Genomic DNA, 27,017 nt, shown 5'->3' on the forward strand with positions numbered 1-27,017 from the left:
AACGTAGTAGGTAACACCTCTTGCAATTTTTCAGGCACTGTGTAATGGAATACCTTGATATTTATCACAAGCTATGAAACTGTATCACCCACATCGGCCGTTAGGATCTGAGATGGCGATGCGCTTGTCACTAGATGGAATGCGAGTGAAATATGCTGAGACTCAGTAGCGTACCAAGGGGGGGAGACAACGGGACCTGCACCTCAGCGCAGCTGCCAGTCCACCTCCTCCAACATACTTCTTCTGGAGCAGAGTCGACAGCCGCGCTGGGGTGCAGGAAGGTCCCACGATGAGTTTGGCTCTGGAAGAAGTACGTGATGTCGGTGGGGTGGACCCGGCTGATGCAGCAACTTCTCGCATCTGCGGGTCCACCCCCTCCAACATCATATACTTCTTCCAGACTTCTTTCCCTCACCCCCCTCCAGTATTTCACTAACTCAATTCTCTTCCCCCCATCATGTGACCTCCTTTTATTTATCCCCTCCTTCCATCATGTGCCCTCTTTTTCTACCCCTTCCATCCAGAGCTGGCAGCTACAGTCATCACAGGACCTTGCAGCATGGAAGGAAAGAAAGGAGCAGGACTGCTGGTATGGAAGGGTGGTGGAGGGAAAGAAAGGGGGAAGATGCAGATGGAAGTGGGGGGAAGAGACAAGCAGTAGATGCTGATTGAAGAGGGGTGGTTGGAGAGAGAAAGGGCAGACATTGGATGTTAGTGAGGAGGGTAGAGGGAAAGCCTATGCTGGATGGAAGTGCGGATGGGAGAGATAAGGGAGCAGATGTAGGAAGGAAGTGGGGAGGAGAGAAAGAGGGAAGCAGACACTAGTTGAAGTGGACAGAGAGAGGAGAAGGTACTGGATAGAGAAAAAGGGCACATGATGGAAGGAGGGGATAAATAAAAGGAGGGCAAATGATGGAGGAAGAGGATTGAGTTAGTGAAATACTGGAGGGGGTGAGGGAAAGTGGTGGCAAGCTGTAGGTAGACAGTGAAAAAGGAAATTGATGACAGGGTAAAGAACATAATCTAGACAGATGCAAAAAATAAATGGAAAATGAGGAAAGAAAGGGAAAGAGATTGCAAAGGAGAGGTGTAGGAGAGAGAAGGAAAGGAGAGGAGAGAGATGCCAGACCAATGGGGGTGAAGGGAGATGGAAAGGGGAGATATACAGTTTCTGGAAGGGGCATAAAAGGAGAGAAGATGCCATATAGAAGGGGCAGAGAGAGAGCAGATAGTGGATGGAAGGAAGAGAGTAACAAGAAGATGAGGAAAGCAGAGACCAGAGAAGACAAAGGTAGAAAAAAAATTTCTATTCATTTATTTTTGCTTTAGGAGACATGTGTTACTGTTTCTGTGGTGTTGCATTGTATGCAGAATCCAGCTTCTTGGTGTTTCAATTTAACCTTTGTCTACGTATTTCTATTTTATTCCCCCTTTTACAAAACTGTAGAGTGTTTTTTAGCGCCAGCCCTGGTGGTAACAGCTCCAACGCTCAGAATTCTATGAGCATCTGAGCTGTTACCATTGTGGCTAAAAACCGCACTACAGTTTTGTAAAAGGGGGAGGGGTTAGTTTGTGATTACATATTCCATACTAAGCGAAGGTGTTTTCTGTGTTCTGTGTGTTCGAAAGACATGGTTTTCTGTTAGGATTGACTGTGTAGGATTGATCTGTACTAGTTAAGAACATTTGACTTATGTCGGAGTTGTACTTACGAGCCGGGTTCTGCTTCTTCCTTCCTGTGCCAATGCGCCCTCCTCGTCTTTCCCTCTCTCTGTGCTGTGTCTCAAATTTGTGCCTCCCTCCCTCCCAAGGGGTTTACCTCCTCAGGCCGGCTCCCTCCTCCCAGATGCACTTGTCTTAACAAAGCCGCAAGCAGTGGCCCCTGCTCGCGGCTGACCGGGAAACCTTCCCTTTGACATCAGAGGGAAGGCTTCCGGGTCAGCCACGGGTCGCATGTAGGAACTGTGAAGACAAGTGCGGCTGGGAGGAGAAACCCAGAAAGAGGAGGTAAACACCCGTGGGAGGGAGGGATTCACGAATTTGGAACACACATAGAGGGAGGGATGACGAGGGGCGTGTTGGCACAGGAAGGGAGAAGCCAAACAAAAGCCTTCTCTTGCTTCCTCTTGAGCTTCTTCAAAGGGATGCTCTTCTCTGACACCCCCTGGATCCCCTTGCTCTCTGGTATTGCCAACAGGCACCAAAACTTTATATCTGGCCCTCAGAAGCAGTGAGCTAGAAGAAGATTGGGCCGAGAGTTTAGGAGTGAACAGACTCAGAAGGAAGGAAATTTGAAAGAGAAGACTAAAATGAGGAAGAGAGTTAGCAGATAGGGAGAGAAAGTAAAAAACAAGGAAATACTGTATCCTGTTTCTCTCAGTCATCAAAGAGCTAAATAAAGATTTAAATATAAGAATCTAAGACTTCAAGTTCTTTCTGCATTTGGTGTTATTTATTGTGTGGTTCATCAGTATGGACAGGTCTTTGGACAGCTGGGCTTGCGCTAGGCTCCAACTGCTCACATGTCCCATAGGCAGATGACTTGAAAGGTCTACTGGGTAATACACAGCTAAAACGCACTGCCTCACGACTGAAGTAGCTTCTGTAGGTCCTTGATAGATTCAACGGGACGGGTGCAGGCGAACTTCTCGCAGACGTAGGCAGTGGCCTTGCTCTCTTGCCTTTTCAGAGAGGAGAGAAACGACAGGTTCTTATACAGGAACCCTCTCTGACTGCCATCAGCCAATATCACAACCTGCAAAACAAGAGCAAATATACAGAGGTGGAACAACAGAAAGAGTTCAATCATCTCAAATAATCCAAGCACATCACGTGCTCTGTAATTAGGGGTGTGCACTCATTTGAGACAGCATGGAATATGTCGATGTCGTTTCATGTTGTTTTTACCCCAAAATAACGGGAACATTTTTCTGTCACACCACTAGTGTAAGACTGCTCAGTGTCCAGAAAAAAAACCCAGGACCCCCCCCAACATTTTTCAAAATAATACAAAAACAAAACTTACTATTATTTAAAAAATATATATTACTATTATTGACAAGATGCTATAAAAAATGTTTTCAAAATGACATCAATCTGTTTTAGCAAAATGACATTTAGCAAAGAAGGTAAATTTGTGATTACATTTTTGCGACAAAATAAGGCATGCGGCGCAAAGCGTTTGCTACGAGTTTCCCAATAAAGGTTGGACGAATGTATTTTCAAAGGCCATACTAAGGCCCCCCTTTTATCAAGCCGCTTTAAGATTTTTTTTATCGCAAGTCGCTGCGGTAAAAGCTCCGACACTCATAGGAATTCTGTGAGCGTCAGAGCTTTTAGCTCAACGGCCTGCAATTAAAAAAAACCCTTATGCGGTTTGATAAAAGGGAATCTGTTTAAACAACTGCACAGTTATTCTGAAACTATGTAAGGGGACTTGGTTTTTCCAGGCAGCACGTATTATTAAAGTATAGTGCACTTGATGACACTGCTCCTGAAAGGAGGGCGGGGGGGGGGGAGGGGGGAAGGAGGGGCAACCGAGGAAAAAAGAAAAATACCATAAACTACACAAGATGAAAACTTTGTGGTCTGATCACCCCATCTGCAGTATGATTTTGTGTGTGATTGGAGGCGGTAATGTTTGATTAAGTAGAAATCCACAGAAAAACATCTGAAACAGAAACACAAAGTTTTGAAAATCCACTTTCCTAAGGTGAGCAGATGTTCCTAGTTGACAAGACAGTTCCAGAAGAGAGAAGCAGCAACGTCTTCACCCGTACTGGGACTGCTGGAAGGAATGCAAGAAGGCTTCAGAGGATAGGGGTAAAGTATAGAAGGAGAGTGAGAGAGCTGGGATGGAAGAGAGAAAAGAGGATTCGGTGTCTTGGGGATGGAGAGAGAGTCTAATCTAATCCTTAGTCTTATACACCGAATCATCTCCTATAGATAGGAGCTCGATTCGGTTCACATCATTAGATCACAAAGAAAGCTCTATTAACATTCTATAAGGGCATGTATAGGGGGCACAGCGTATAAATGGAAGAAGCAAACACATGGGCATATCTCCCACTTATGCCCACAAATTATCTGCGCAAACTGCTTGCCGTACTTGGGCAGACCTATTTACACCTGCTAGAGATCTGGCATGCTAGTGTTTACCATTCAGTGTGCCAACGTCGGGTTAGGCTAGCATTCTATACTAGAATCTGGGTGCCCAGATGGCGTTATAGAGCAGGCGCTCCCTGTGTTACATCCAGGTGTTCATATCTTAGCGACCCTTTATAGAATTGCCCCCCGGGGCAAAAGAAGGGTGAAATAACGTGTCCAAGGTCACAAGAAGTGTCAGCAGGATTTGAATCTGAGCTTCCATGGTTCTTCGACTAGTGCTCTGTTTATTATTAATAATTTATTTATTGTAATGCCAATATTTTTTCCATTTTATATATATGACAAATTGAATTCCACCAAAAAGTGTAATTCAATTTAGTGTAATCCTTCCAGTTCTGAGTAATTTGCTGTATAGCGACCCCTGTTAAAATTAATAAAAGTTATATTATTATAACAAGGTTATATTAAAAAATTTAATAAAATATGGGGGCCATTGACAAATTATTCTATTGATCAGATATAATAACACATGTATAGAACATATAGAAGGGAAAACTATTGTAATATTAATATGATATAAAATTCTGATAAAGGGTTTATTTAATTCACATTGTAAGAACATTTAATAATAATTTCAAGTGTTTTTTCATAATTGAATGTATTACATGTATTTCACTTGATGTAAGAATTTAAAAAAAGAATAAAAAATATTAAAAAAAAAATAATAATAATTTATTTATTCATTCAACTTTCTATATCATTCTCCCAGGGGAACTCAGAATAGTTTACATAAATTTATTCAGGTACTCCAGCATTTTTTCCTGTCTGTCCCGGTGGGCTCACAATCTATCTAATGTACCTGGGGCAATGGGGAGATTAAGTGACTTGCCCAGGGTCACAAGGAGAAGCGCGGGGTTTGAACCCACAACTTCAGGGTACTGAGGCTGTAGCTTTAACCACTGCGCCACACTCTCCCCTAGGCTACTACTCCGCTGCACACATTCAATGTGCCGGACACATGCCTTCATAGATTTAAAATGTCTCAGGCCGAAGAATTTCGTGTTTATGCAGAACATGTAAAACAACAACCAACATAAAAGCTTTAAGAGAAGATGAAAAAAAAAAGCAGCATTAAAAACAGAGCAGGGATTTGCGGTGTCACTCTTGGCTTTGCATAAGCTCTCTGAAGAATGACGGCTCTTTTATGTTGTCTGCCATTAAAGCACCCACAAAAATACAAAAAAAAAGAGGGAAAAAAAAACCTAAATTAAAAAAAAAAAAACACACCACACCTCTCAGTAAGGTAAAATATAGAAATGCTGTTAACTTTCTTTGGAATAAAAGGCAGCAACCAGTCTGCCAGCAGGAATTCACTACGAAGAAGCAAGTGGAAATAAACGCACATCCAGAACTTATAAAAAATAAGGATGTAAGAAATTGCCATATCTGTGCTATCTTTCCGCCTTTGTCTCCTGAGGACCAGGATTTGTTTCGGTTCATCAAAGGGTCAATAGGAGGTGAGGAAAATGGGGGGGGGGGGGAGGGGAGGAACATTTAACAAAGAGAAGGAAAGAACGAGAGAGATGCATGGCAAGACAGGTCAAGTACAAGATGCAATGAAGGTATGACAACTTGGGATTATCGAAAGTGTCGTTAACAACTTATGTCACTAGAGAATTTTCAGAGAAATATGCCGAGATGTGATACCCCACAGCCCCTTCAAGAATGTGTCTCCTATCCAAAAGCTCCTTTCTATGTGAGGAGCTTTAATCTGCTGCTGGTGTGGGTGTGTTGACAGAGTACAAGAGACCCTAGCATTCTCATGCTATCTTGTACTATATGCAACACTGCTGGAAAGCGGCTACATTCTTCCGTTATCTTCCATGATCAGTCCCACCAGACCTTCTACATGCACTCAGCATCACTACAGTAACAATGCCAAAACAAAACAAAAAAAGTACTTCCATAAACCAATCATCAAGAAAGGGGACAGAATATCAATTCCACCTGCTGTCCCATCTTAGTATTCATCTCTCAGGGCCAGAATCTCAAAAATTAGCATTAAATACTGACGGGGCGCTGTTGCAGGGGTTAAAAACATGAGTCATTCTCAAGAAATCACTCATGCCAAGTAAGGTCAGAACACAGTAGCGAAAATTTGCTAAATTTGCATGTGCCCATCGCTGGTGATAGCAATGGGCATAAGCAAAAAATTAAAAAAAAAAAAAAAAAAAAAAAATCGAGCCGCAAGCAACCCTCTCTCACCGTCAAGTAACACCCCCCCCCCACCACCAACAACTGACATAGCCCCCCAGCAATGGGAGAGATGCCCAATTTCTCTCACCGCCAACCAACACAACCCCCAACAACCTTCCTCGGTAGAGGGAGAGATGCCCAAGCTCTCCTGCCGCCAACTGACACAACTCCCAACCCTCCTTGGCAGCAGAACGCTCTCCTGCCACCACACTACATACTCCCCTGTGCCTGTGAGGACCCCCGCCCTCTCCCCCTTAACTTTCTTTAGATGGCTGGCCGGAGGGATGCCTACTCCCTCCGGCCAGCTGGCCCATTATTGTTTATTGTTTGTTTATTGTTTATTTAGTTTTTGATTAAACACTTTCTCGATTCTACAAAGCGTTGTACAAAGTATAAAATAACATTTCAACAAACAATGTAATAGTTAAAACATACTTTCTATCAAGGCTAACAACGATACTTATTAGATTATTATCGACAGACGAACAATAGACAGTTACATTGGACACAAATTGGGAAGGGGGAGAAATACAATTGATATAGTAAATGAGAGAAACGTTTAAGGTAAACACAAAAGGATTAGGAATAATTAGAAAAAAAAAAGAACTGATTTAAATTAAACTCTAAAATACAGTACTTCAGTTAAAAGCATCTTTAAAAAGAAAGCATTTTAAGTTGCTTTTAAAATTTTTTACGTTTTTTTCCATTTTTAAATAAAGTGGAAGGGCATTCCAGATCGTAGGGGTTGTCACGGAAAAAATTGAGGTGCGGCGTGTGCCAATAATTTTTAAAGAAGGAATATTAAGAATGAATTGGGATATAGATCTTAAAGATCTCGGGGGGTCGTATGAGATCAAAACTCTGTCAATGAAAGCTGGGGAATTAGTCTGCATAGTTTTGAATGTCAGAAGGGCGATTTTGTACGTTACCCTATGTGAAATAGGCAACCAGTGGGCATTTTTAAGCAAAGGGGTAAAATTCTTCAACAAAGATCAATACAAGATATTAGTACAATCCCTAGTACTAAGTATTGTAGATTACTGCAACAGCCTCTACCTATCATGCCCAAACTACATGATAAAACAATTACAGACTGTTCAGAACACGGCCCTCAGACTCATCTACTCCCTCGGCAAATATGACCACATCACCAACGCATACCTAGACTCACACTGGCTACCAATAAAAGCAAGATCCCAGTTCAAATTCTATTGTCTACTATACAAAGTAATACACGGAACAGCACCCAGCTACATAAACAACAGACTACACCGTAACCTCTCACACAGATTAAGGAGAACTCAGAGCCTATTCATTTACCCCCCTCTCAATGGAACACGATGAAAAAAACTATACAACAGCCTTTTATCGACACAGGCAGCAAAGATCGATACTACCATCTCCAATCTACTGATCAAATCAATAGACATTAAAGTATTCCGAAAAGAAATCAAAACTCATCTCTTCAAAAAACACTTCCCATCATAATAACCTCACAATAGTATTAGAAAATACTCTCACGACCACCACCACCACCACCACCATAGCAACACTTCTGAATCCTGACTGTATTATTTCTATTCATCAAAACAATCTATCACTATCTACTATTTGCTTTCAATTTCTCCTGGAAATGTCCAGACTAACAATTGTAACTTGACACATTCTTGATTCTATGTACTGCAATGATACTGGAAATGTCCAGTCTTCTAATTTGTAATCCGCTTAGAACCGCAAGGCACAAGCGGAATAGAAATCACTAATGTAATGTAATGTAATGTAATGATCATATTTTGAGGCTCCCGAGATTATCTTAATGGCCGTGTTTTGAATGAGCTGCAAGCGTTTTAAGTCCTTGTGATAAATTCCTTTTAACAGCGAATTACAGGCCTTCCCCTCCCCAGTGCATCCTAGGATGCACCGGGAAGGGGTCTAAGACTCTGATTGACCCAGGTTGTTTAAGGCCCCTCCCATTGTTCACTCATTTACAATAATAAAGTTGCCATCTTTCTTATCCAAGTGTTCTCGCTTTCTGCAGCATTCTCTTTACTTCCGCTGTTAACGTAGGGAGCAATTTTGATAAGTCCATGTTACATGGAGTGGAAGCAGCCACTTTGATCGCATGTAGATTGCACCCAGTTTTCAAAGGGAAAGCTACATTTTTCCCCTCTGAAAACCAGCAGCAGTGAAAGCTATGCCCACTTAAAACTGGCCACACAATTTAGCAGATCATGTTGAGGGAGCAAAATAATGTGGCATGTGTCCTATTTAATATTCCACAAACTTAAACATACTCACAGGAAAGTCTCTTTTTCACTCATCTAAAAGTATGCAATTTATTGCACCTCCCCGTCACTCTGAAATGCCCTTCCAATGTTTATCTTGGATACATAGACTAAAGCGCGCGGGATAACCACACGCCGACAAAGCCGCTTCAATAAATGCATGCAGGACGTTAGCGCGCTGGATTAAAACAACTTTAAAGGGCTCCGAGGGGGGGGAACACTCCCACACTTAACTTAGAAGGGTTGCCACTGCCGTTGGGGGGTAACCCCCACCCCCCCATTACAGAGGAAAGTGAATTTGTCCCTCTTTTTTAGTTATGTTTTAATCCGGCGCGCTGATGTCCTGAAACACATTTGTCCAAGCGGTTTTGTTGGCATGCAATTGTCCCAAGCGCTTTTGACACGTCACCTTATCTTGAACTTTCATATCCTAGATTTCGTACCGCACTACTCAATTGTTTCAGAAAGCATTTGGAGACAACATGGCGAATGGCGGCCAAGCATTGTGGATGCGTTACTTGATTAATTTGCTTCATTTGTCTCTTCTTGTAGTGTTTATGTCAGATGATGGTCTTTTGCTATCTCAATAATGGTGTTCCTTTATGTTATATTTTATTGTGAACCTCCCTGTGATGTCGACAGGAAGGGCGGCATATGGAATTTAAAATAAACCATACCATGGAACCTTATGCAAACTTTGCCCGGTACAAAGTGTGAAAAGGGCAAACAGAATGCTAGGGATGATTAAGAAGGGGATCACGAACAGATTGGAAAAGGTTATCATGCTGCTGTACCGGGCCATGGTGCGCCCTCACCTGGAGTACTGCATACAGCACTGTTCGCCGTACATGAAGAAGGACACGGTACGACTCGAAAAGATCCAGAGAAGAGCGACTAAGATGGTTAAGGGGTTGGAGGAGCTGCCGTACAGTGAAAGATTAGAAAAACTGGGCCTCTTCTCCCTTGAAAAGAGGAGATTGAGAGGGGACATGATCGAAACATTCAGGGTACTGAAGGGAATAGACTTAGTAGATAAGGACAGGTTGTTCACCCTCTCCAAGGTAGGGAGAACGAGAGGGCACTCTCTGAAATTGAAAGAGGATAGATTCCGTACGAACGTAAGGAAGTTCTTCTTCACCCAGAGAGTGGTAGAAAACTGGAACGCTCTTCCGGAGTCTGTCATAGGGGAAAACACCCTCCAGGGATTCAAGACAAAGTTAGACAAGTTCATAATGAACAAGGACGTGCGTTGGTAGGGCTAGTCTCAGTTAGGGTGCTGGTATTTGACCAAAGGGCCGCCGTGTGAGTGGACTGCTGGGCATGATGAACCACTGGTTTGACCCAGCAACGGCATTTCTTATGTTCTTATGTTACAAGACAGCAATTTTGGCTTTGAAAGCTGTGATTTCCACTGCAGCTCCTTGTGACTCTGGGCAAGTCATTTAACCCTCCCATTCCCCCAGGTACAAAATAACTACCTGTATATAACTTATTGCTAAAACACAAAATCATTCATCTCACAGAACTGCAATATTCCAGGAATGGAATCGGCTACCTTTGTACATAAGAAAGTAATGTAATTTTGATACTTTTAAGAAGTGATTGAAGAGACATCTATTCTGTAACATGAAATATGGGCATTAAGACATTTGTAATTGTGTAAGCGCTGGACGTTTGTTTAGGTTGATGGCAGATAAAGACCCGAATGGTCCATCCAGTCTGCCCAACCTGATTCAATTTAAATTTTTTAAATTTTTTCTTCTTAGCTCTTTCTGGGCAGGAATCCAAAGCTCTACCCGGTACTGTGCTTGGGTTCCTACTGCAGCCCATCTACACCCTCCCAGCCACTGAAGCCCTCCCCAACCCATCCTCCACCAAATGGCCATATACAGACACAGACCGTTGTGTATGTTTAAATTGTGAGCTGCCTCAGGAACGGCGGGTTATAAATGAAAAAAAAAAAAAACCAATCTAGCAGCCAGACTACACAACCATACACCCAGCATGCACCCTGTGCTCGAGCCAAGAATACCTGCTGGAAATACCCTCCATTCAGAGACATCAAATACAGTGACTGCACCAATATGGTGGAACTCTTTTCCAAAGGAATTAAAACTAGAAAAGGACACTGGAAAGTTCAAGAAAGGGATAAAGACCATCCTTTTCACAGACTACTTTAACTAATAATGCAACAGACAAGGGGAGGAAATATCTGGCTAGTCCCCACTAGAACTGGACAGATACCGGACGATTGGAAGATAGCGAACCTCACGCCAATTTTCAAAAAAGGATCAAAAGGACAACCAGGCAACTACAGACCTGTGAGTCTTACATCTGTCTCTGAAAAGATGGTTGAAGTACTGATTAAAGATAGCATAGTCCGGCACTTGGATACACACAACCTGATGAGAGCCAGTCAACATAGCTTCGGGAAAGGGAAATCATGTTTGACGAATTTACTTCAATTTTTGAGACCGTGAACAAACAAATTGATAGTGGAGAACCGGTGGACATAAGAACATAAGCAATGCCTCCGCTGGGTCAGACCTGAGGTCCATCGTGCCCAGCAGTCCGCTCACGTGGTGGACCTATGCAGTAATATTCTATCTATACCCATAATATACTTGGACTTCCAGAAAGCGTTTGACAAGGTTCCACATGAAAGACTTCTCAGAAAACTACAAAGCCATGAAATAGAGGGAGATATACTAAGATGGATAGGCAAATGGCTGGAGAACAGAAAGCAGAGAGTGGGCATAAATGGGAAGTTCTCAGACTGGGAGAAAGTGACTAGCGGTGTGCCCCAGGGCTCGGTACTTGGGCCCATCTTATTTAATATTTTCATCAATGACCTAGAAGAAGGAACATCCATTGAGATCATCAAGTTTGCAGACGACACAAAGTTATGCCGGGCAATCAGATCGCAGAAGGATAGCGAGGAACTCCAGAGTGACTTGTGTCAGTTAGAGAAATGGCAGCTGAAGTTTAATGTGGAAAAGTGCAAAGTAATGCATTTAGGCAGAAAGAACAAGGAACACGAGTATAGAATGTCAGGTGCAACTCTGGGAAAGAGCGAACAAGAAAAGGACCCGGGTGTACTGATAGATAGGACCCTGAAACCGTCGGCACAATGTGTGGCAGCGGCAAAGAAAGCAAATAGAATGTTAGGTATGATAAAGAAAGGAATCACGAGTAGATCAGAGAAAGTTATAATGCCGCTTTATAGGGCAATGGTCAGACCACACTTGGAATACTGTGTCCAACATTGGTCTCCCAACATAAAGAAGGATATAAAACTGCTGGAGAGGGTACAGAGATGAGCAACGAAGCTAATAAAAGATATGGAGAACTTGGAATATGAGGAACGACTTAAGAGACTGGGATTGTTCTCCCTTGAGAAAAGGAGACTGCGAGGGGATATGATCGAGACTTTCAAAATATTGAGATGAATCGACAAAATAGAACAGGAAAAAAAATTATTTACAATGTCCAATGTGACACAGACAAGAGGACATGGACTGAAGCTAAGGGGGAACAAATCCAGGACAAATATCAGGAAGTTCTGCTTCACGCAATGAGTGGTGGACACCTGGAATGCTCTCCCAGAGGAGGTTATTGCGCAATCCATCATTCTAGGATTTAAAAGCAAACTAGATGCACATCTCCTTACGAGAGGCATAGAGGGATATGGGTGACTAAAATTACACCAGGTGTACACCTGGCTGGGCCTCCGCTTGTGTGGATCGCCGGACATGATGGCAGTTCTTATGTTTTTATGTTCTTATGAGATATATCCAGAATGCTGAGGAAATGATAAAGTACAGATGACTAGAATTATCAGGATGTGTGTAAATGTAGGATGAATGTAGTACATAATACTGGTACATGATACTAGTATTATGTGTGTGTATACATAAGATGAGTGTATTACATTATAAACACTGAGGGGCTCATAATCAAAACTTAAACACATCTAAAAACCCACCCAAGTCGGCACTTGGATGACCTAAAAGACAGGTTGTCCAAGTGCCGATAACCAAACCGACTTTCTGGATGTGTCGAGGGACTTTTTAGGCCTCTGAATGCTGCTGTGTACCCGGAGCTGAAAGGGACGTATCTGAAGGAGTGGTTAAGGCAAGATGTGGGCGAGATGTGGTCCGATCTAGACTTAGTCGTCCTGCAGGGATAATCGAATGTTTTACTAGACATACTGGACAAAACTTAAACGCTGTGAGTTAGATGATATAAAAAACAGGTATAAGTGCCAAAGAGGTATCCAAAGTGACCATATAACCACTGCAGAGACAAAGTAAAGACCCCCCACACATTCCCCCAGTGTTCACTGACCCCCCTCACACCCCCACAAAGATCAGAATATTAAAGTACATACTTGTCTCCAGAACATAAGCACCTGGCATAGGAAAGCCTAGTACAGCTGAACAGAGGTGGCTTAAGTAATCTGATGGATGGGCTAGTGAGCCATAGAGAAGAGGACCCAGGCCCATAAGCCACTCTAATCACTACATTTATGGTGGAAAATGGGAGCCCACCAAAAACCCTACTCTACCAGCCATGGGGGCTTACCATAATCTTTAAGGGAGTTCTGTTAAGATATTTATCTGGCATTCTTTATATGAAGTTCATAGTAGTGCCCTCTAAGGTGCCCCACTGCTCTATTGCCATGTCTGGGTGGCCAGTCCATTATAGGACTGGCCCCTCCCATGTCCAAATGGTCTTGTTATGGGCTTGGGACTTGGATGAAATTTTGGTCGAAAATGTGGTATAAAGATAGAAGGACTGGACAAACAGTAGCCTGGAAGTTCAGATAGAAAATTTTTGGAAAAAAAAAATTCTAGATGTATTTTTCGAAAATGGGCATTTTCCCACTGCCGACTTTGGGCATCTAGCGCCACCACCCAAATCAGGCTTAGACGTATGTTTTGATTATGCCCCTCTGAGTGTATACATATATAGGGTGAAGATAGTGTGCAAACCTTGTATACTCAGTCAAAAAGACTAAATGTAAAAAAGATATGTAAATGCACTAAAACCATCAGTGAGTACTATCAATGAGTATTGAAAACCATCATGAAACACTCTAACTCTGTATTGTAACACCATTACAGATGCTCATGTAAACCACTCTGTATTGACTCCCCAGTCATTAGCAGCGGTATAGAAGTTTTCAATAAACAATATAACACCACTTTCATTGTAGCCGTAGAAAGGCGAACTGCCCTTAACCAGTCTATGAATAAAGAACCCATCGCAAATCAGGTACTGCACACAAATAAAAAAGAACAGTGTGTGAGTAAAAAAGTCTATGAACAGAACAGGATAGGGCTGGGCCTGCTCAAAGAGCACCTAATGTGAAACCTTTTCTAACACTTTGTCCCTTATTTAAACCTATTTCTGTGACCGATATCCTTCCATTTTTTTACTCTTTGCTAAAATTAATTCCAGCAGTGATTAATTACAATTCATATCCAATCCAAAATTCATTATTCATTTTCTAATGCTCCCGAAGGTTCTTTCACTTGGGCTAGATAAAGGAGACTGCAGCCCTGGCTCCAGCTCTGCATGTACAGGAGATAATGAAACTCTTAACAATTACCCCAAAGGCCATTAACAGGGCAGAGAATTACCCAGAGAGATGGCTCATGAATGTGTAATGCATGCCACTTGCCTTTCATTGTCAGACATGCTTTCCCAGCTCTCCTGGCACACAGAAGATTAAGTCAGTCAAATCCACGGGGCAGCTGGGATATCAAAGAAAGTCAATGTGCCTGAAAGGCTTTGGAAGGTATGGGACTTACCATCCCTGGAAAAGATTACCGCTGAGCTGAAAGGGAAGTGCTCCAAATCTGAGGCAGTGTGAGTCCACTTTTTTAGGCATATGGACTTGAGGCATGAGGTGACCATAAACACCTGAAATGGATTTTTGAGTAATGATTTTGTATTTATTTATTCATTCAATTTTCTATACCATTCTCCCAAGGGAGCTCAGAATGGTTTATATGAATTTATTCAGGTACTCAAGCATTTTCCCCTGGTGGGCTCACAATCTATATAATGTACCTGTGGCAATGGGGGGATTAAGTGACTTGTCCAGGGTCACAAGGAGCAACCCACAACTTCAGGGTGCTGAGGCTGCAGCTTTAACCACTGCACTACACTCTCCTCCAATACAATATCAGAAGTGAGCCAAGTACAGAACAATGAAGCCATTGTGACATCACTGATGAGATTGGCTCTTAGGCATTGGTGGAATGAGGCATTATGACATCACAATACCTGCTCTGGTTATCACAGGCTGAAACTTTTCATGCTATTTATTTATACCATTCTCTTAGGGGAGCTCAGAATGGTTTACATGAATTTATTCAGGTGCTCAAGCATTTTCCCCTGTATGTCCTGGTGGGCTCACAATCTATCTAATGAAGATGGGGCAATGGGGGGATTAAGTGACTTGCCCAAGGTCACAAAGAGCAGCGTGGGTTTGAACCCACTACCTCAAGGTGCTGAGGCTGTAGCTTTAATAATAATAATAACAGCTTATATACCGCAATACCGTGAAGTTCTATGCGGTTTACAAAAGATTAAGCAAAGGTACAAATTGACTGACTTCAAGAGGGGAATAAGAAAGAGAAGTAATTAGACAGGAAATTCATTGTTGAGGAGAAAAGTGATCAAAAGGACAGTAGGTCGCTATTGAGAGGAAAGAGATAAGTGGATCAGTTGTCAAGATGTTTTAGGAACAGGTGTGTTTTTAGACGTTTCCTAAATTCCTCATAAGTAGAGGGAGAAAGTAATTGTTCTAGGTCTTTACCCCATGATGCTGCTTGGTGTGAGAGAAGGAATTCATGGTGTTTTTTCAGTTTGCAACCTCTCACTGGGGGGGAAACGAAGTTGGAATGTGAACTTCTCTTGTGTCTGTTGGTTGAGAAGGAGAAAAGGTCAGTAATGTATTTGGGGGCAAGTCCGTGTAATGCTTTAAAGCAGAAACAGGCAAATTTGAACTTTACGCATGCCTTCATCGGCAGCCAATGTAACTGCCGGTAGTAGGGTGTCACGTGGTCAAATTTTTTTAGTCCAAAGATTAGTCTGACTGCCGCATTCTGCAACAGTTGTAGGCGTCGCATATTTTTTTGGGAAATTGCCAAATAGGTGATGTTACAGTAGTCAAGCAGGCTTAGTACGAGGGAGTGGACTAGGATTCTAAAAACCGATGTAACAAAATAAGCTTTAAGGGATCTGAGTTTCCAGAGAGTGAAAAATCCCTTTCTGATTAAGGAATCTACTTGGTCTTTCATGGTTAGGCATTGATCCAGAGTTACACCTAGTATCTTTATGTAGGGCTGGATAGGGTAACTAAGGTTATTGATACAGAGGGATGATTTAATATCAAGTGGATATGGTGAAGCAATTAAAAAAGTCATTTTATCTGAATTATGTTTGAGCCTAAAGTTTGTCATCCATTGTTCCATCATGTTTATAGCTTCTGAAGCTTTGGGAATAGTTTCGGAGACAGAATTGGTGAATGGGATGATAATCGTAAAATCATCTGCATAACTAAATAGTTTTATCCCCAGCTGGGTTAGCTTTAACCACTGCATCACACTCTCCCCATTCTTTTCTTGGTTGAACTGAGAACTTTTTAGCGGCCCCTCATATTGTGATGTCATAATGCCTCATTCCACCACTGCCTGAGAGTCAACCTCATTGGTGATGTCACAATGGCTTGGTTTCTCTATACTTATGCCCATTTACTAGATGCATTTGCCTCACTGAAACGAAAAGTGTCAAGAAAAAAGTGTGGAACGAGTAAGTTTCATAGCTCCACATCATACTTATTTATTTGTTCAATTTTCTCTCAGGGGAGATCACAATGGTTTGCATGGATTTATTCAGGTAGGCAAGCATTTTCCCCTGTCTGTCCTGATGGATTCAAAATCTCTTTAATGTACCTGGGGCAATGGGGGGATTAAGTGACTTGCCAGAAGCCATGTGGGTTTGAACCCACAACCTCAGGTTGCTGAGGCTGTAGTTTTAACCACTGTGCCACACTCTCCCACTAGTTATAAAGCTGCTTCATCCTTCAGTTGTGGGTTCACTGGCTAAGGATTTTCATTTCTTCTTGTTTCTTTCTTTCTTTTTTCCCTATTTTAACTACTTGTGAAGAGGTGTAGCTTTATTTCCTTTTTCACTCTTCCTTTCTTATGGGGTTTTATTTTTTCCTAGATTGGGCTGGCTGCATTTTTTTTTTTTTTTTTTTAAAGATGTTTTTATTAAGTGTGCATCAGTACTCAGACAACACATGACAGAAAGACAAACAGAGTATGATAACAAAGAAAAGCAAGATACTCAATAAAAACAGCAGACTCAGCAAAGAGGAAAACAAAGTGGGAAATTGATTGTAAGATTCATGAACTATTAGAAATAATACAAGCTCCCCCCCCCCCCCCCCCAGGAGCATGATACAGAATAGAATAAAGAAACTAAGAAGTACCAGAGGACTGACCTCAAAGGAATCAGCCTGAGAAAATACCAGGAAGCAACATGGACTGATTGCATTTCTGTTGTGCTCTTTCTAGACACACAAGAACATAAGAATTGCTGCTCTTGGGTTAGACCAGTGGTCCATCGTGTCCAGCAGTCCGCTCACGTGGCGACCCTTGGTCAAAGACCAGCACCCTATCTGAGACTAGCCCTACCTGCGTACATTCCGGTTCAGCAGGAAATTGTCTAACTTTGTCTTGAATCCCTGGAGGGTGTTTTCCCCCTATAACAGACTCTGGAAGAGCATTCCAGTTCTCCACCACTCTCTGGGTGAAGAAGAACTTCCTTACGTTCGTACGGAATCTATCTCCTTTCAATTTTAGAGAGTGCCCTCTCATTCTCCCTACCTTGGAGAGGGTGAACAACCTGTCTTTATCTACTAAGTCTATTCCCTTCAGTACCTTGAACGTTTCGATCATGTCCCCTCTCAATCTCCTTTGTTTGAGGGAGAAGAGGCCCAGTTTCTCTAATCTTTCGATGAACGGCAGCTCCTCCAGCCCAACCATGTTAGTCGCTCTTCTGTGGACCCTTTCGAGTAGTACCGTGTTCATCTTCATGTACGGTGACCAGTGCTGGACGCAGTACTCCAGGTGAGGGCGCACCATGGCCCGGTACAGCGGCATGATAACCTTCTCCAATCTGTTCGTGATCCCCTTCTTTATCATTCCTAGCATTCTTTTCGCCGCTGCCGCACATTGCGTGGACTGCTTCATTGACTTATCGATCAGAACTCCCAATTTGGTAGAGGACTGGAGCGTATCAGTGATAACAGCTTGTTTTATTTTTTTACCTGTAAATGAAAATGTACCTTCTTTCTGGTGTTAACTTACCGTGAGCCTTTGGAACATATGATTGTATGGGTGACTGTCAAGCAGTAGCTGTGCTGGCTTATTTCTGTGGATTTTTAATTTAAAAAAAAGAAAAGATCTTTGAAACAAAACACTTTATCCAAGAACAAAGCTACAGAAAATCCCCTTTTATTATTTTGTCCTTCCAGTTCCATCTTTTCAGGGCTCTACTCTGTCTTTCACTAGCATGACTGCCCCCCTCCCCCACCCATCTCCTGTATCCATACTGTCAAGCTTCTCCCACCTCCACTGTTCTAAAGTCTCTTGCAAAGACCTTTCCCCGTCCGTTTCTCCTCGTGGTGCCCCCCAACTTTAATTTCTGCTCACCAAGGCTTTTCTTTTTCCATTTCTGCTTGCCTCATTTCAAACCCTTTGGGGGGGAGGAATCCCAAATCATGGGCATCCCTTTTATATATATATCAGTCTCCTTCTGAGCAATTTCATATGCGTTCTCCGTGTTTCTTTCTGAGCACACTACCAAAACGCTTATCCACGCCCCTCATCACCTCACACTTAGAATACTGCAACTCGCTACTCCCAGGCCTTCCACTTAGCCATCTCGCTCCCCTCCAATCCATTCAGAATTCGGCAGCACGACTCATATTCCGGGAGAGCCGCTATACTCATGCTACCCCTCTCCTAAAGTCACTTCATTTGACTTCCCATCCATTTCCAAATACAATTCAAACTCCTCTCACTGACCTTCAAATGTACTCACTCAGCTGCTCCTCACTATCTCTCTTCGTTTATCTCCCCCTGTCCTCCCCCCCCCCCCCACAACGTGAGCTCTACTCAGCTGGTAAATCCCTCCTGTCTGTGCCCTTCTCTTCAGCTGCCAACTGCAGACTCCAAACCTTCTGCCTTGTTGCGCCGTATGCTTTGAATAAGTTGCCCGAATCCCTACAGCGGGCTCCTGTCTCTGGAGGTGTTCAAGGCCCAGGTAAAAGTCCACCTCTTCAAGAGTGCTTTCGACTCCTAACTCCTCTCACCTGCCTCCCCTATCCTATATGTCATATCTCTGTCCAAGTTAGATTGTAAGCTCTTCCAAAAAGGGATTGTCTATAAAAGTGTCAAAATGTACAGTGCTGTGTACGCCTTTCTGCACAATATAAATGATAAGTAGTAGTAGATCAATTTTATTGTGACACTGGTAATTAAGAGTATTTAGATTACTGCAATTACTTAATTAACTGTGTCTGCAGATGAGTTTTGTTATTAACAAGAACCCAAACCACCGAAAGTGGAACACCAGACAAGGTAGCAGATTACAAAGGACACAGAAATAGGGTGCTGTACAAAACGTTGTGCCATGGACATAAAACCGGAGTGCCACACAGGGATGGGGCAATGCGATACAAATATCAGAAAGATAAGAAGAAAAAAGCACGGGAATCCACCAAAAATCAAATTTGTCAAACCAAAAAGTGGCTGGGTGAAGATAATTCTTTTATGAAGTTATCAAATATTTAAAGATGCAAGATTCCAGGATTACTATGACATCAGTCTCAGACTACTGAAATGGGGTGTGTCTTCAAAATCAAACTTTTGCATCTCCCATCCCTTTCTGTCCTTCTCGGACCCTTAGATCAGCTGATCAGAATTTATTGACCATTCTTTCCATTAAAGAATTCTGCTACACTAGAAAAACTAACTTTTCCATTGTCGCTCCAACCTTATGGAATGCCATGCCACCTCAACTCCGCCTTGAAAATTCTCTCGACAAATTCAAGATTAAACTAAAAATGTTCTTATTTCAAGACGCATACCATAATCTTTAAATTTTTCCTTTTCAACAGCTAGCATAATTTAACATGAACCACTTTTAAGAAGCGATCCCCTCTCCTGATGTCATATCCTCTCCCCCTTTTTTTTTTTAATGATGTAATTATCGATTCCCTCCTCCCCTTTTACCCTCAAGCTCATGTCCGTATTTGTAATTCGTCTTTTAATGTTCACTCTTTTCCCCACCCATATTAATTATTTTAACCTTTCATTTTTTTAGTATTGTCAACCGGCTAGATCAGTGGTCTCAAACTCGCAGCCCCCCAGGTACTATTTTGAGGCCCTCGGTATGTTTAAAGTTTCTTAATCATCTGTCTCTTTAGCTATAAATGACAATATTATTATTAAGACTTAGCCAAAAGGAAAGATTTATAAACTATAAAGAGTTTTACCTCATGCAAAATTGTTATTTCTTTAATAAGACATTAACCATTTTTTTTGCGGTCCTCCATGTACCCACAAATTCAAAATGTGGCCCTGCAAAGGGTTTGAGTTTGAGACCACTGGGCTAGATGTATGTCGATGGTCGGTATGTTAAAATTAATGAAACTTGAAGACATGAGACGCGGAAGGTGACTACTCTGGTTCAGCAAAGAAATCACACATAGTAACCAGCTCAAGGTAGCACAAGTTCCACAGTGTCACTCGGCAAGGCCAAGGGTCAGCAGAAATGGCATGACTTGAAGGCCACGCCAGTTGCAATACTCTTCCCCAACCAGTCTCACTATGAAGGAAATGCAAACTGGGGGCCTTGGGCATTTTGCTGACAGTCGCATTGCTGCCTGGTCGCCTAGAAACCGGTTGGGAAAGTTCAACTATTGGCTTGGGAAGCTCCTTCGATCCAGCACACGGTGAAATCACCGTGACCCGATATGTGTGAAATTCCACCGAGGCTGCTTAGAAAATAATCAGTCTGCTTACCAGTTCTTTTATCTAAGTCCTTTCCAGAGGCTTGGAATCCTTCCTTTTATTCAATTATAACCTTGTATTTCAACAGCAAAACAATGAAAGACTGTGTCAGCTGTACTAGGATCTGAGTCTGTGAATCACACCATTTTCTAGTGCTAAAGACATGCCTTAAACAACCAAGTTATCCTCTGGACTTACATCCTAAACTATGTGAGAAGAGATTGACAGGAGCCTCGCTTCCGACATATGCTTCAAAAGCAAGACGTCAGCAAGTGAATATAATAGCCTTACTGGGTCAGACCAATGATCCATCAAGCCCAGTAGCCCGTTCTCATGGTGGCCAATCCAGGTTCCTAGTACCTGGCCAAAACCTAAAGAGTAGCAACATTCCATGCTACCAACCCAGGGCAAGCAGAGACTTCCCCCATGTCTTAATATCAGACTATGGACTTTTCCTCCAGGAATTTGTTCAAACCTTCTAACTTCAACGAACATCACTATTTTATTTCCTGTGTGTTTTCACATTTCCTATATAGTGCAACATCAGTATTAGCTCACTTTTTGCGTAGTCTGAGGTCATGCATAGAGTGGAAGCCAAATGTCACTCTCTCTTTTTTCATTTAGTTTGACTAAGCAGCTCTAAACAGGTCAGACACATTCACCATGTCTCCAGTAGATGTTCTCAGCTGCCTCCTCAATCCATTCAAGTTGAGACACAGGAAGGCTGAACTAGATTTTCAGAAGTCATTTATTAATAGTGGTAGAGAAGCAACAAAAACTCATTTCCAAGAAGTGGGTCATTCATCTTATGCCAGTGAGTGAGAAAAGGAAATTCATTTGTAACAGACAGAGATTATATGGCAAAGAACAATCATCTGCAGGGCTAGTTTCAAAGCTTTATAAACAAAAACTATCTGAAAACTACTAGCATCCATTCAGTCTTGTCCAATCCTTGGATACTCTGTAGGCCAGTCCTCGCCATGCTTCCGTTTTCCACGGCTTCTTCCAATTGCTTGATATTCATTCCTGCGTCATTCTTGATGGTATCCAGCCAATGGACCTTTATTCATTATTTATTTAACCCGTCCTCCCAAAGGAGCCCAGAATGGGTTACAAGAGTACATTCATAGTATGGTTAGGACAAACTTTAGCGAGGCATAGACTCTTCAGCATTTACAGCAGGGACAAGGGGTTTAGATTATAGCAATTACAGTATAGACATAACATGCAGACTTAGTGGACATAGAGTGGTTTAAATTGCAGCATTTCCAGTGTAGATATACTAGGAAGTGAAATAGCTTTTCTTTGCAGGTGGGTGCATCTTTGTTGTCAGAGAACATGGTAGCAATTCAGGTTATATTTGCGTTGGCATGCGAGTTTTAACGAGATTCCGTTTGGTATATTAGGTGGTGTCTTTGGGATTCCATCCGTCCGGGGTGTAGATATGGGTCTTCAAGGAGCTGGGTTTGTAAAGAGGAAGGTTTCCATAGCTTTTCTGAAGTTCCAAATGATCTAATGGATGGGGGGTATGAGGTGCCACATTCTGAGTATGTAATGAGAATATGAGCATCTTCGGGCTGTCTCAGACTTGAGTGAGTAGCCTGGTGGCAGGACCAGCTGTTTTTCTCTTTGGGATCTCAGTGATCAGTTGGGGACGTAATTTTTTTTTTTTTAATAATTCTTTATTCATTTTCAAATTTGACAAGTGCACAAAATAATATAATTCAACAAGTTATTACACAATAGCACTTTGATATCTACTACATAAAAATCAAATGATACATTTAACCCCCCCCCTACCTCCCAACCTTCATCTATATTTTCAATCAGAATATACACATATTATAGAACATATTGTAACATATTATGTAAGATTGATCCCAACACCCTCACCCCTTTGGTGTGCCAAAAGAAGAAAAAGAAAAGAAGAAGAGAAGTGATGACTATTGGGGATGTAATTTTGAAGTTTTGATGCTATGTAGTCTGGTGTCCCCTGCTTCCTTTTACCAATGACCATCCCTAGTAGCACCTCCTTTTCTAGTGAATTCGCCCTCATCACATGTCCAAAATAGGTCAGTTTCTGTCTGGTAATCTTGCCTTCCTGAGATAACTCTGGGTATTTTAAAAAGCATGCGTGTTTTTATCACTGGAAAAAATACTCAAGGAAAAAGGAAATGCAAGTGTCTGCACACTTTCACTTGAAAACTGATGCAACATCCTCAGGTAAAAAGCCCCTGCACACTTTGCAGTTATGAGAGTAGTAGGAAAACTGCCCCTGTGGGGGCAATATTTAAAAGATTCTCTGCAGGAAAATAAGCATTTAAAACACAGACATGATGGCAGATAAAGGCCAAATGGGCTATGGGAGCTCTATGGGGAAAAGAGACAGAACTGGAATTGAGGAAATCACTCTAAAACAGACCAGTAGGAAGTGTCACTCACCCTCACAGAGGGTAATTTTATAAGTCATTTCTTTTGTGCATAGGCATTTGCCTAAGTTGCACTAATTTTCAAAAGAAAGGTATGTGCATATTTTCCATGGCTTACATACACACACACACACACACACCTGCTTTTTGGTATGTATAAATTAATAAGATGTATAAATTTGATATAGCCTTCAATCCATAACCCTACTCCCCACTGCCCTCCAACCCAGCCAGCAGATTAACCGTTCCCCTTAACTGCATCCAGGACATCCTGTTTGTCTGTCTTGTCTGTTTAGATTGTAAGCTCTTTGGAGCAGGGACTCTCTTCTTTGGAATTCTGTACAGTGCTGCATATGTCTGGTAGCACCATAGAAATAATTAATAGTAGTAGCAGTAGTAATTTATTTTGGATAAACATGTTGTTATTTTATAAAATAGCTGCATAAGTCTTACCCACACCCCTAAGAATGCCTCCATCTAGGTCAGGGGTCTCAAAGTCCCTGCTCGAGGGCCGCAATCCAGTTGCGTTTTCAGGATTTCCCCAATGAATATGCATGAGATCTATTAGCATACAATGAAAGCAGTGCATGCAAATAGATCTCATGCATATTCATTGGGGAAATCCTGAAAACCCGACTGGAGTGTGGCCCTCGCGGAGGGACTTTGAGACCCCTGATCTAGGTTGAATAAACTTATACATGTACAGAGTGTATGTGATATGCGGTGTCAGGTCAAAAGCGCGCCCAGACAATTGAGCGCAGCGCGCGCCACCACACCGCTCTAAATTACTGTTTTTAGTGCTCCGACGGGGGGCATGGGGGGGAACCCCCCCACTTTACTAAATAGACATCGCGCCGCGTTGTGGGGGCGTTGTGGGGGTGTGGGGGGTTGTAACCCCCCACATTTTACTGAAAACTTCACTTTTTCCCTGTTTTTAGGGAAAAAGTTCAGTTTACAGTAAAATGTGGAGGGTTACAACCCCCAAACCCCGCATAACGCCGGCGCGATGTCTATTAAGTAAACTGGGGGGGGGGTTCCCCAACAAAACCCCGTCGGAGCACCTAAAAACTGTAATTTAGAGCGGCCCGGCGGCGCACGCTGCGCTCAATTGTCAGCGCGCGCTTTTGTCTTTCGCGCCGTTGTCTATGTACCGTAATATGCATATGTTTAAGCATGCGAGCATATTCTCTGGGCAATCTCTCATTTCTTCATGTAAAACCCTGGTTTGTCCTAGATTCGTTTTCTATCCGTTTCGGCAAACAGTTCAAACGTCTCTTAATCATCTGCAAGTGCACGCTTTCTGGAGCTCTGTTTCTCATCTCCCCTACATCTCTCCTAGCGCAGCTGATGCTTTTCTGTGCCCTTCTTTGTTGCTACCCTTTCTTCCTGGTTGTGCTGTACACTTAGAATACTTTCTGAACTGAGGACCTGGGATAGGCACATGGGATCTCTCAGAGAGAGAAAGAGATAATGATTACTGTGGATGGGCAGACTAGATGGGCCATTTGGCCTTTATCGGCCGCATTGTTTCTTTTTTAGTTATAAATTTCAGCATTTATAAGACAAGAATCCTCTTGTTACAGAAATTCAGAGGAATAGATAAACAAGAAATCATAATATTGTACGTATTACATAATGTATACAAAATAATAATAATAGAAAAAAACTTCTACGATGGTCGGATATCAGTTGTCTACAGATGGAATAAAGACAAGTGCAGGTTCAATGTAGATGTCAACGGAGGAAAAAGCCTCAGACAAGGGCCCTCCCACCTCCACAATGGTGGAATAGCGGTGGTAAGGCGTTCACCTCATTGGCTAAAAAACCTCAGGCGCATTTGCGTCCGTTTCTAAATTGTGATCGGAGACGTTACACCCTGAGGTAGCTGTAGAGTGAAACGCTGGCCACCGTCGGTGTACCGATCATTTAAAGCTAAGTAGTGATAAGATATTTTTTATCTATCATTCAGTACTTCTATTTAAGAACTTTTTAATAGTGCAGAGTTTTTGTTATTTCAGGAGGTTCTTTAGCCAATGAGGTGAACGCCTTACCACCGCTATTCCACCATTGTGGAGGTGGGAGGGCCCTTGTCTGAGGACTTTTTCCTCCGTTGACATCTACATTGAACCTGCACTTGTCTTTATTCCATCTGTAGACAACTGATATCCGACCATCGTAGAAGATTTTTTCTATTACAATTGGGTTTCTACTGTATCTGTATTTTGTGGCTATACAAAATAATAATAAAACATGATGAAAACAAAGAAAAAGTTTTTTTGAATTATGCAATTTCTTCCAGTAATTATTTATATACTCTTCCTTAGACCACTGAACTGCTCCTTAAGGACAAGATAATAGTAAAGATAAGCAGATCTCATAACAATGTAAATCAACTTTAGGTAAAAGGCTTTAACATGATTAATCCCGGTATAATCCATCTAGCAGCTCTTATTTATTTAGTCAATTTTTTTGAGTCCAGAAAACTACGAAGTTGTTCCGGAGCAAAATATACATATTTGTTCCCTGCATATTTTATCACACTTTTACAAGGATAGCTTAATAAGAAGGTCGCTCCCATTTTTGTTGTTTCTTCCCTCATACTCAAGAATAATTTCCTGCACTCGAGTGGATTTAGTAACATCGGGGGAAAATCCAAATTTTTTCTCCCAAAAACAAGTTTTGGGAAAAATGGAAATAAGTCTTCATTATCATGTTTAAATCCTGCTCAAACACCAGCAAAACAATCATAATTCCTCGAAATTGAACTTCCCCCTGGGTGGTTTCAAGAATACCAGTCAAATTATTCAAATCTAATTCCTGAGGTTGGGAATTTTGTGATGGCCGCATTGTTTCTATGTTTTTCTCTCTCTCTGAACTTGCTCAGATCCAGTTTCAAAACCTAGCTTTTGAGGCTGCCTTTTCTTCTTATCTCCTATTTAGTTGCTTTCCTAATGTGTGAAATTTGAAAAGATATTTTTTTGTCCTGTACGTTTAACTAGATGGTAAGTTCTGATGAGTAGGGATTGTATATGTCTAGTTGGCTATGGAAATATGCAGTGGCAGAACGAAATGCCTTTTAAAATTACCCCTCAAGGTGGCCAAGCTGCAATGAAGAATGTGCTAAAGAAACAGATCTACAGCCAATCCTTGAGGGCCAAAAAAAAAAGGCCTGGTTTTCAGGCTAGCCAATGTATGCAAATTAGTCCTTTCCTCAGAACAGAAGGAGATGATTTCAGAAGAGTTATGCACCACCTGCAAGAGTAAAAGGTGCATTTATGCATGTATAAGTTACACGGATTGGGTGATCTTCAAAGCACACATGCCTTCTGTGTTTCAGAATGGTAACACATGTACAGTTTTATGACTGCTTCGAATCACACACCCCATGGCACCTGGAGTTTAGAAGAAAGGTTGAGGGGAGAACTGGCTCCCCTCTCTAACATTCAGAACCACTTCCAAATGCAACCAGACTGACTTTAATTCAAAAGTCATGCAGACTAATTCAAAAGGCGTGCAGATTTCCAAAATCCATTACATCACCATTTACATGTATAAGTAGAAAAATTGATCCAAATATGTGCATGTGAAAGCCCACTAGTGGATGCTGCTTTTATGAACTTGTTGATTTGGCTTCACGCCGTCAGGGTGTGGTGTGATCAAATTTTCTTGATCCGGTCAAAAGTTTCACTGCTGAATTTTGCTCGAGTTGCAGTCATCTATACTGGTGGCTCTGAGGCCACTGAGAAGCAAATTACAATCGTCGAGATGACTTGTTACTAATGAATGGATACGGATTCTCAAAACAGGCATCGTTTTTGTCCTTTTATTAATAATTTTTGGAA

At 42.0% G+C, this 27,017-nt stretch overlaps 1 protein-coding gene across 2 annotated transcripts in view; it reads right to left on the reverse strand.

Annotated features, from left to right (window-relative positions):
- Positions 1-1,885: 1,885 nt before the first annotated feature.
- SPATA20 (spermatogenesis associated 20) overlaps positions 1,886-27,017 on the reverse strand; it is a 117,655-nt gene continuing 92,523 nt past the window's right edge. Inside the window, exon 16 of one of the 2 annotated variants that reach the window (XM_033960159.1) lies at positions 1,886-2,755. In XM_033960159.1, coding sequence (XP_033816050.1) covers positions 2,585-2,755 — 171 coding nt within the window. In that variant the 3' untranslated portion in view covers positions 1,886-2,584. The remainder of the gene's footprint in view (positions 2,756-27,017) is intronic. The other variant, XM_033960158.1, reaches the window with a different exon arrangement.

This window comes from Geotrypetes seraphini, chromosome 10 (assembly GCF_902459505.1).
Source record: "Geotrypetes seraphini chromosome 10, aGeoSer1.1, whole genome shotgun sequence".
Lineage (NCBI taxonomy): Eukaryota > Metazoa > Chordata > Amphibia > Gymnophiona > Dermophiidae > Geotrypetes > Geotrypetes seraphini.